Raw genomic sequence first — 12,295 nt, forward strand, 5'->3', positions numbered from 1 at the left:
AAATGTCAGGAAGGGCTGCCATATTGCATAAAATTTCGACACAGACCCTTGCAGAGAGTATCTTATTTTTTCCAGCTTCAGATATTGCATAGTCTCTTTAATCCAGTGGGAGTACAAAGGAGGAAGAGGGTCTTTCCATCTGAACAGAATCAGTCGTCTGGCCAGCAGTGTACAAAAGGCCACCATATTGGATTTGCTACCTAAATTCACAACCTGTGGAGTGACACCAAATAAAGCAGTAAGAGGGGATGGATCTACTGGTTGCATTAATATTTTAGAGAGAGTGTCGAAAATGGACTGCCAGAAGTGGTGTAATTTTGGACAAGTCCAAAACATGTGTAATAGAGTCGCGGGGCCTTGCTTACATCGATCACAGATAGGGTCAAGCTCTGGTCTGAATTTAGACAGCCTAACTTTCGACCAGTGAAGTCGGTGTACTATCTTAAATTGTATAACACAATGTCGTTGACAAACAGATGATGTGTGGATCCTCCTGATAACTTTCTGCCATACTGCATCTGGAATCTGTTCGTTTAGATCCTCCTCCCATTTGTGTTTAAGACCATCTAGAGTCGATAACTGAAACAAATTGAGAAGGCCATATAGCTTCCCTATAACCTGCTTCAAGTCCTTCCCTAGCTTAAAAATAGACTCCAACAAAGATACCGAGGGGCAGAGGGGAAAGCAGTTGGAATGTGAGGCTATAAAACTCCGCAATTGCAAATACCTAAAGAAGTGGGATCTGGGGATATGAAATATATTAACCAGTTGTTCAAAAGACGCAAAGTTTTTATCTACATAAAGATCCTGTAATGAATGTATCCCACTACTGAGCCACACACCAAAGGCTCCATCCGACATTGAAGGAGGAAACATATGATTTTTCGTTATCGGAGCAAAAAGGGAGAGGCTGTTAAGAGCAAATGATCTTCTGAACTGAGTCCAGATTTTAACCGAATATGCCACAACAGGGTTAGCGGTGTAATAAGACATGGGTTTTACTAGTGGGAGCTCAGTGCACAGTAAAGCTGACAAGGAAGAGGGTCCACAAGAAGTATGCGCCAAAGTTAGCCATTTAGGAGTATTTGAGTTGTCAACATCTGACATCCAAAACAAGAGCGCTCTAATATTGGCTGCCCAATAATAAAACAAAAAATTGGGAAGTGCCATGCCACCCTGGAGACGCGGTCTATGCAATATGCATTTCCGTATGCGTGGATTTTTATTGTTCCAGATAAAGGCTGATATGAGTTTATCTACGGAGTTGAAGAAGAACTTAGTCAGAAATATGGGAAGGTTCTGAAACAGATACAAGAACTTTGGCAATACATTCATTTTGATGGTATTGATCCTTCCACTTAAGGAGAGAGACAGCAGATCCCAACGTTTAATATCCTGTTTCAGATTATCTAACAGGGGCAGAAAATTTGCCTTAAATAAATCTTTAAAGTTACGTGTAACCCAGATTCCCAGATATTTGAACTTTTTTGCATTTGTTTTAAAAGGGGTTGAATTAAAAGAGATGTCCTCTGCAGATGTGTTGACTGGCACTAATTCACTTTTCTGAAGATTTATTTTATAACCTGATAAAGCTTTCAATGTGCCCAGCAGAGTAGGGAGACTTGACGAAGGGTCTGAAATATATAACAACACATCATCTGCGTAAAGCGATACCTTACACTCTAATCCCCCTCTGATAATTCCCTTAATAGTAATATCCTGTCGGATAGCTAATGCCAACGGTTCAATTGCAATGGCAAATAAAAGCGGGGACATTGGGCAGCCTTGCCTAGTGCCTCTTTGCAGTTTCAATCCCCTCATATTTAAGGACTTAATGTGCTAACACAGCTAAAGATGGGAGGGCAACTTATAAGAGTGAATTTGTACAAGTTACATGGTGCCTTGAATGCCTCTTGTGGCTGTTGCTCCAAACTCAGCCACTTTGTGTTCTGTCTGAAAACAAATAATCCTTCCCTATTCTACTGCCAATTTACCAATTTTTCTTGCTGTTAGCTCGACATTCCTAACGGGAAAACAGACATTTGTTTCACTTTATAAAACACATGATTGGATTTACCAAAATAAAGCAAAGTAGTTTTATGTCTTACTTGTACACTCTTAGAAATAAGGGTTCCAAAAGGGTCCTTCTACAAGGTTGAGGTTCTACCTGGAACCATTTGCTTCTGAAAAACCCTTTCTTCAGCAAATGGTTCTTGGTAACACTAATGGTTCCAGTAAGAACCATTTTGATCCAGAGAACACTTTAAAACCCCTTTCCTGAATAAAGGGTTTTAAAAGGGTTCTTGGTGGAACCCTCCAAAAGGCTCCAGGTAGAACCTTTAGCCAAAAAGGATTCAAGCCGAAGAACCTTACATGGTTCTACTTAGAACTTTTATTTCTAAGAGTGTACATCACAACGTAATGCAGGATTTTTTTTTACATGTAAAAAATGAGAGGGTTATTTCTTCGGTAAGTTTTCAAATATTTGTCGATTTGTGCCTGAAATGCTCATCCCTAGCATTACTGTGAACAATACAGTGTCACAGCCCTACCCTGAGCTTTCATAGCCCAAATGGACTACTTTGTCTTCTTCTAGTTTTGTACAGTTACCACTCAGCATCCACTTGAAGTCTTTATCGCCATCCGTCGGCCTTGTTCCCCCCTCAGGGTAAAAAAAAACAACAAAACACACAGAGCCAAAGAAGACACAACCGCACGTCCCTGAGGGAACACCTGAGGACTGAAAACACTTAACCAGTCGCCTCACGACAGTTTTGTCTCTTACTATGTGGGGAATGTTTTTAAAGAATGGGTTTCTTGATTTTCTTTTTTTTCCTTGTGGGTGTGTACTTACACTACATAGTACAAGTGAGAGCAAGTTAACATAGCACATGAACCGCACACACACACAAACACACACACACACACACACCCAGGAGTGAATGTCATGTCTGTTATTTCCCATGGCTTTGATTACAGGCCAGAGGAGGTGCTTTGTTCTCAGGCAGCCAGAAATCCAGCCCAGGCCCCAGCACAGGCCTCTTAGCCCTTCTCTCAGCTGACAACCAAAGCAGTCATGGTAGACAGAGACAATAGCTCGGTGCACCAATGATCTCTGCACCTTGATGGAGCTTAAGGGTTTAAATACGCACATTAGCCTGCAAGACGTGGACCACCACCTGCAAGTATGTAAGTGATACCCCCATTAGCGAGCCAATGACAGAGAACCTGACACACAATATCGCCCCCCCCCCCCCCCAAAAAAGCGTCTCTTTCCAGTGACGAGCGTCGAATCTGTCCAGCATGTGTGTTCACTCGCAAGTTACGTCGCAGCACATAAACATCATAATACCGTTTAGTCAGGTTTTCATCAATTGCACATGACAGAGAAACTTCAAATGGGAGTGTAAATGTATTTTTTCTTTTTTTCTTTTTTGAAGTGTTCAGGGGAAGTCTTAAGATCTTTGAGGGGTAATTTTGCAACTGAAAACATTCTTCTGGTTCAGAGGCATTCCTCTGCCCTTCATCCCTGTTTAATATTCATGGTAAAAAAAAAGAAAAAAGAAAAGCAGGAGGCAGAAGGATGTGAAGAGGCTGTGGAGAGCTGGCTTATTTAGGACACCCTGCGGTGCAGGAGGGGTTTGAAGTGTCATTATGTTACTGTTTGTTTGAGAAAAGGCTTAAAAGCTAAAAACACTGTGACATTCACAAAGGCTCAAGGTCAGGGCAGACCACGCAGAGGAGAAAGAGCAGGGGCGGACTGTTGGGTCCACCGACATGAGGATCCACTTAAAGCTCCGTCCACTCTGCATCCATACTCTTACCTCTCTGTGTCTGTGGCAGTTTCCCATTCTCCACAGGCGTATTCACAGTGCCAGAGCAGCAGGGACTCGTCCCACACAGCACAGCACAGTACAGCACAGCCACACACTGCTGAAAGCTCCAACAATCTGACCATTATCCCTGCATTACAGGGAGATGGCTCTATCCTGCCGCCTTTGTCTCGTGTCATTTGGCAACGCTGATAATGCAAATGCCCCCCCCCCCCCCCCCACCACCACCACCACCACCACCCCCTCCATCCCATTCAGCGAAAGCACTCCGCCGGTATTCACACAGCGGTTAATTTCCAGCCTGATAATTAGCCGCCACAATATTCCACAAGAGGAGGAGGACAATGTGCCGCGTTTTGGCCATTTGTGATGCTGTCGACGGACTGGCTCCAAAGACACACAATGGTCTCGGCTTGAATTTTTGTGTTTTTCTGTGTTCATTGTTCCTCCAAAATTGAGAGGAACGTGGCTGTTGCTGCAGCATTACGAGGTAAATCCCAGTTGATACCTGCATATACAGAGCTTGTGTAGGATCAACACACAGAATAAGCCTCGGTAAGCATTTGGAATAGACGCGTTCAGTGGTGCGTCTGCCTTAAAACAGAAGATAATAGTTGGTGGTGACGTTCCGACAACAATATATGACACATAAAGCCTAAAATAAGATTTTAGAACTTTTTAAAACTCCAGGGCTGTGTTTTAGTCTGGATGATGAAAACTGAAACCTTCGAAACCTTAGAAATGATGACAGTCACTTCCAGATTGGTTCTTATTGGCCATGACTTGACAAATTTGACAAAATCTGACAAAAATAGCTTGGCACGTTAACGTTAACATTAACGGCGTCAACGTTAACGCATGACGCATTTCTATGACGACTGACCGGAAAAAGACTTCATGTTTATGTGCCGCGATACTGGAGTCCAGGCACCGTTTACCAGTTAGCACCATTAGATCCGTTAGCCCGTTTAGTGCGCCTACAGTCCAACTGGAGCGGTCTGTTTATTAAATGAAAAGAGCAGCGCTACAAATAACTAGCATAACTGTGTACTACGTATGTGTGCCTCTGTTTTTAAAGTTTAGCGTTACTTTAGAGACTCATTTTAACAATCGGGAGTCAAGTAAACATGACGTCACACACGTCTTTTTCCGGCGCTACAGGAGCTAACGCAGCTAAAGTTGATGAAAGTTGATAAAAAAAATGTGAACAATATTCTCCATGAACACTTCAGTTTGACTTCCTTGTTAATCTAAAGAAATAAATCCCTAGTCTGGCTGTTTTCACATTCGTCGAACTTAGAGAACATAGAGAATCAGCTTCCTGTTTACAGATGTTCGCAGATTACCTTTGGCACAGAGCAGAAACATATTCCTACCGTTTTTTTACGACAATAATTTCAAAGTATGGATGTAGCCTGAGGTAGAAGGTGAAAATTCAGTGCTTGTCCAGCTGCTCAATGATATTGTAGGAGGAACCAATTAGTCACTGCAGGCCGAGTTGGCACAGCATAGTTGGCTGCACTTTCAGGGAAACATTTTTTGGTTCTGATAAACAAAAAAAAAGTAACATAAAAACAACATTTTCCCTCTTTATCTCTGAACGCTGACCCATCCCAGTAAAACACAGTGTGCAGAGAAAATCCCCACTGCAGGTGGTTTAGGACCCTGCTCTGATCACCCACCGATCACCAAGGCGACTGCACGTTCAAGCATGTTGCGTGGTGGAAGGAATTGACTAGACCAAACACAACAATGCAGGCTGGGGTGGTGGTGGTGGGGGGGGTCTGTCCTTTGACAATCTCAGCTGTTCGGCACATAAAGATTCCTCTCTACAGTCACATATTCACGCCGAGCAAATTAACGGTACCATAAACAAATTCTTGACATTGTCCCGTGACTGTCGCATTTCAGGCGTTACCGGATCCGGGGTTTGTCTCTCGTCTGTCACCACAGCTGATTACACATACTCCGATGATCGTACGTGACGTCTAGCGCTGCTCTAAAACTGGCCATTTGGGAACGCTTAAGAGCATGAGGTTTTTTTTTGTTTTGCATGACAGGAAGTTTACAGTGAGCAACACCAGCTGTTAAATCTACCATACGAGCAGCCCTGGTCTCAGCTCCACAGAAGGCCCAGTGCTGCTGCTGCAGGCTACAGGGACGCGACTCTGAGTCACCGCTTCAGTGTTACAACAGCGGCGTTCACAGCGTGTGCTCAAAGGATTTCACCCATCAGTACACAATATCCCCACAAACAGCAGTGAGATAAGTCCTCACTTCCACCACGCAGGGGGTAGAAATGACATTATGATGGAAGTAAACAACAGAAATAGCCTGTGTATTTTCAGAGGGGTTAAAACATAATTATGGAAAAGGCCATGTGCGAGAGCTTTGTCCTTAATGGACCTCGCCTGTAAAACCAAAGACTGCAGTGAGGAACAAATAGGATTTCATTCCATTTAAGCAGACTCTGAGACTCTGTGTTCGAACTGGGTACAAACATCCATCCTGAGCGATCTGATTATAGCAGATCACATTAAATCCACATCTGAACACTTCACTCTCCAATCTGTCCTGCATGTGTGTACACATCCAATCACAGGAACCACATTTGGAGGCGGTTTGAGCATGTAAAACATCCTCATGGTGCATTAGAGCGGCAGTTCCAGCTTCTTGTTCTTTTTGTACCCTAATCAGTGCACACATGTTCATTCATTTGCAGCCACTACCACAGTTTTAACAATGATTGTCATATTTTTATTTGCAACGGATAAAGCGTAATTCATGTTACAGCGGCACAAGCAGAGCATCTATTCATTCATACGAACACAACACGCTCACTAAAGATACATTCATTCGTTCATTGTCTACTGCTTTATCCTCCACATGAGGGACTCAAGAGTGTCTAATTAACCTCTGCATGTTTTTAGACTGTGGGAGGAAACCGGAGACCCTGGAGCAACTCCACACAGATGCAACCCGGCAACCTTCTTGCTGCGAGGCAACAGTGTTGGCCACATGCACCACAGTGACCCACACTTCAATACAGCCAGATTTTCTTTTCTTTAAACAAACAATTAAGACAACAGTGTGACGTCAGATCCGATCGTATGTGGTCAAATTAAGGAAGCGCTTTCATGCCACGTGTGAGCAATCCTTCTTTAGACTTTAGTCTGAATACGAGCATATCCCTGAAAACTGATGATCATACCAGGTGTAAAAAGTGGCCGTAATCTTCCGCCTTTTTCACAATACAGTTCCGGCAAAACTCCAGTACCTCCTCAACGTGGGCGGAGTTGTGATTCGGCTCACGTTCGCGATACACCAGACTCTATTGAGATTGAGATTTTAGACATTTCCTTTGCTAAACGTTGGATTTTTTGGATTTTTTTTTTAAGATGTTTAAGTCTTTCTAACTTTAATCTACAGTTTGCCATTGTTCCGTTTGATTCTTGTGTTGGACGTCGCACTCATGCCTCTACCAGTGACAACACTCTCTGACCAATCGGTGGCTGGCAAGTCTGTTGACTTCACATTTTAGTATCGACTCAGTTCGCTTGGCACCTCATCAGAGCAGGTACTCATAGGAAAATCTTTTTTGGCTCCAGATAGAAACTTTTTATAAAGGTTCTACCTGGAGCCTTTTGGAGGGTTCCACCAAGAACCCTTTTAAAACCCTTTATTCAGGAAAGGGGTTTTAAATGGTTCTCTGGATCAAAATGATTCTTACTGGAACCATTAGTGTTACCAAGAACCCTTTCCCGAAGAAAGGGTTTTTCAGAAGCAAATGGTTCCAGGTAGAACCTCAGCCCTTGTAGAAGGACCCTTTTGGAACCCTTATTTCTTAGAGTGTATAGTCGAGCCATGCCGAACCGAGTCGTGCTGGAACTGTGTAGTTGAAAAGCTCCACTTGTTGCTATAAATAAGAAAGTTCTCTCACTACTTAGGAGTTACATTAAAGACAACCTCAACAGGCCCTCACTGAGCAACACTGTACTTAGTCATGTTCAGTTCTTCACTGAAGACTGCCAACAGCATTAAGTCACAGTTTTTACATAACCAATAATAAAAAAATGGATTTAACACAACCAGCCTCAGGCTTCATTTAAGTATTACACACACACTACAAACAAACTGAGTGGAACATCTTTATGAGCACTTTGCATTTATTAGCTGGGGAAGATTGAATTTTCCATGACTCTTCTCTAAAGTTAGCCATCGTCAGCAAACGGAGGCCAAACAATGTATAGTCAGAACTTTTAAACCCCAACAGTCAGACTTTAAAGTGTGTGTGTGTGTGTGTGTGTGTGTGTGTGTGATCCAGACCGACTACAGACCTTCTACCCTTTGCACAGGTTTGTTAGCCGAGTGCTGAGTCAGAGTCCTTTAAGCAAACATCCAATCAGGATATTCAAACACAACAATAAGTCTCTTGCTGCGTCTGGAAAAGTGAATGCAGTCATGATTGGTTGCAACAGTCGAGCTGAAATTTCGCAAGACAGGACTTTATAACTAAACAAGCGAGCGGAGGTGATTGGCAGATACAGCAGAGCTGGCTGTTTGTTGTTTTAATTAAAGCTGAGAACAAAAAAAAAAACCTGGCGATTCTGTTGTAAATGAGATGTAGAGGGTTGTTTGGATTCTGCAGTTGTGGCTTCTCCTGAGTGATCCTGCTCAGCTCATTTCTCCCTCCCTGATCTACATTTTCCTCCTGCTGGATTTCATCAGCAAAACCATCTCTAATCAATGCAGCGCCGCTTGCTGCTGCTGAATAATGAAGCAACGCTGATTCTTTACCTTAGTCGTTAAAGAGTGAAGCCACCAAAAGTGGACTGATCTGGGGTTTTTTTTTGTAATTGCCGTGCGTGAATGATGACTTAAAGGAATCCATCTTTCAGGACACACACGGTAATGAGTTGACTTGCATCATCGAGGGTCATTCTGTGCGGTCATCACCATCACCAAGTCTGCAGGCTATAATGAATGAGAGCATCACTACTCACAGTGATCCGCTCGCCTCGGTCGTCGACGTTCACGCCATCTTTTCTCCACGATATGGTGGGTTCAGGGTGTCCGCGCGGGGGCTGGCACTCCAGGACGGCTGGTTCCCCCGCGGCCACGATCACATCTGCAGGGTTTTGTCTGAAGTCGTCGCGAAGAACTGCAAGAAAGAAGAGAGAGAAAGACATTTAAATCTACTGATACATGCGTGAAGGCCATGTCCATATGCTGCCGTTGTTGTCAATACTCTATACAACAGCGGTGATGAGCGCGCATTCATGAACACCATCTCCAAAAGCAGCGACCTTGGTCTTTGTTGACCGAACCATACAGACCGACACACGCATGCATAATCTCTCAATCATCACCACTTCATCTCGTCCATGTTTACATCCCTCCCGCACTCATGTATGCATGCTATCTCCACATGGATGGAAATCTGCATTGGATCCAATCATCGCCTTCCTACCTCATTGCGAATATGTTAAAAAACATGATGACACAGCCGCGAATTTCCATTATTCAGACATTAGCTTTTCATTCCTCTCATCCTCGTCGACATTAAAGATGATACTAATGGATGAGCAAATTTAAAAAAGAGGAATAAAAGAGGAATTTTGATATTCGTTTATGATTGAACGCAAAATGACAAAAACCTGCTTCACATGAAGCCATTACTCTTCCCCGCCTGTCTGATCACAATGTGTCATCAATATCTGAGAAAGCAGAAAGAAGAGAAGATCTATAGACTCCACGTCTGCCGTGTTGAAGATAAACTGGAGGTTTATTGAAAGAAGGGGAAAGCAATGAAAAAGGCAACAAGCTCAATGCAGACAGCACGCCGGTAATCATTTCTCCAGCTCCAATGCGCACACACACACACACACACACGAAAATAAAACAGCGCTTGTAAATATTAGGGCTGTTATTTGGGGCCCACACACACAGTATATGAGGTCAGTGTCAGTGTACACATGTGTTGTTATCTTTAGGTGCGTGGAAAAGTTATGCATGTGTCTGCCCCGTGGCTTATTTTGTCTGTGCTTTGGGGATGAACGTGAGCTCCGGCTGTCCTAAGTGTCCTCAGCCTCTGTGAGACGCTGCTCTCTGATTCTTCGAGCGCAGAGTGGGAATGCAACTGTAGAGCAGTGGTTCACAAAGACTGGGTCGGGACCCAACGATGGGATGCGGTAGATGTTTCTGAGGTCCCTAAACACATATTCCCAAACTTTGACTTAATGTTTATGACTACATAATTCAAATAACTTGCATAATATGAAGTCGATATTCATTTTAGGAGTTCAATAAGTGAAGATTTTTGGAAATGAGGGCAACTGATGACCCATTCAACCAATTTTCTCTTTTTTCTCCATTTGATCAAATATAACTGTTATTGGACACTAATGGTATTTTCATTCAAACATATTTTATTTTTAACTACATGTATGTACTGCAAAGCAATTATATATATTATTTTCAATTTAAAAAAGTCTAAGATGATGAAAAATAACATTTCAGTGACATTTATCAAGTGTCTGTGACCAAAATGTGAAATTTGTATTTGACTGATAAAGAAAAATCACTCAGTGCTGATTATTAGGGCTGAGCAATTAATCAAAATTTCAATAATATTGCAATATGGCTGACGACAAATTGCCAGAGGTGCAATATTTATTTAAGTAGATATTTATTCGAAATGATTTAAGACACACAAATACAAGCCTGATTTTTCAGTCTACCTTAGCATCTCTTGGATATTATTAGGTTGCCTATTAAAAAGTGGTCCATGCATGGTTAAGTGGTCCATCTTTAAAAAGTCAGTCCCCATATGAAAGGTCTGGGAAACACTGTTGTGTTGAGAATGATAGAGAAAACTTCCCATGTTCACACCCAGCCAGCCAACCAGCCTTCCTATCTGCAGCTGTAACATTTCAAATCTTCAGCACAGAAAAAAGAAGTATTTTCACACACAAAGCAAAAGATACCGGCTTTGTTTTGACTCATGTGCTGTCCGTGCAGCGCTGAGGAGGAAGAGGAGGAGGAGGAGGAGGACGTGGTCTGCAGATTACAGTCTGCTCACTCTGCTGTACACAGCTGAATAATGAGCGTGTAGTCTGACCTCCTGAATCTTCCTCCCTACACTACCCTTCACTTCACTCCAGTCCTACTGAAACTCTCTGCTGCAGCTGTGTGGTGAGTGAGCTCATTTACTGCACTTAAAAAGCAGATACAGTCGTCCAGGAATGTAAATGTAAACACCAAACATCCGATCCATTAGAGCCGCAGCTCCCTCTGAAGAAACACTGTCTCTCTGTTTGTATCTGCAAGGTCAACCTGAAGAGTGTTACTGCACATACAGGCCCAGGGTTTTAAAGGAAAGTCAAACACTGAGCATGTTGTTAGCAGCGCTGCCTCAGATAATATGCAAATGGATTTTTTGAATAGTGCTCCTTGCTTTTCTACAGTCGTTTCACAAGTGTGTACAGTAGAAATGTAAATATGCAGTTTCTAATAATGCCAGAGAAATATCCTCTTTATCAAGGCTATGTGTGTGGGCGAGCCAATGCTGACTATTACTTATAGTATTTATAAATTACTGTTTTCATCCAAAACTTAATTTTTACTATTATTAAACAATCTATCTATCTATCTATCTATCTATCTATCTATCTATCTATCTATCTATCTATCTATCTATCTATGCTAACTAACTAGTATCTATATATCTATCTATCTATCTATCTATCTATCTATCTATGCTAGCTAACAAACTAGTATCTATCTATCTATGCTAACTAACTAGTATCTATCTATATATCTATGCTAGCTAACAAACTAGTATCTATCTATGCTAACTAACTTACTAGTATCTATCTACATAGTATCTATGCTAGCTAACTAACTAGTATCTATCTATCTATCTATCTATCTATCTATCTATCTATCTATGCTAGCTAACTAACTAGTATCTATCTCTCTATGCTAACTAACTAACTAGTATCTATCTATCTAAGTAGTATCTATGCTAGCTAACTAACTAGTATCTATCGATGTATATACACTATCTATCTATCTATCTATCTATCTATCTATGCTAACTAACTAGTATCTATATATCTATCTATCTATGCTAGCTAACAAACTAGTATCTATCTATCTATGCTAACTAACTAACTAGTATCTATCTATATATCTATGCTAGCTAACAAACTAGTATCTATCTATGCTAACTAACTTACTAGTATCTATCTACATAGTATCTATGCTAGCTAACTAACTAGTATCTATCTATCTATCTATCTATCTATCTATCTATCTATCTATCTATCTATCTATCTATCTATCTATCTATCTATGCGAGCTAACTAACTAGTATCTATCTCTCTATGCTAACTAACTAACTAGTATCTATCTATCTATCTAAGTAGTATCTATGCTAGCTTACTAACTAGTATCTATCG

The 12,295-nt window shown here is 41.7% G+C and overlaps 1 protein-coding gene across 1 annotated transcript in view; it reads right to left on the bottom strand.

The window, feature by feature from the left end:
• The window catches only part of robo1 (roundabout, axon guidance receptor, homolog 1), a gene marked incomplete at its 5' end in the record, with an annotated part of 252,027 nt that overhangs the window by 44,544 nt on the left and 195,188 nt on the right, over positions 1–12,295 (bottom strand). The window contains one exon of the mRNA XM_083886423.1: positions 8,837–8,994. Coding sequence (XP_083742549.1) covers positions 8,837–8,994 — 158 coding nt within the window. The remainder of the gene's footprint in view (positions 1–8,836; positions 8,995–12,295) is intronic.

The sequence above is a fragment of the Microchirus variegatus genome (genome assembly GCF_963457635.1).
Source record: "Microchirus variegatus genome assembly, chromosome: 3".
NCBI lineage: Eukaryota > Metazoa > Chordata > Actinopteri > Pleuronectiformes > Soleidae > Microchirus > Microchirus variegatus.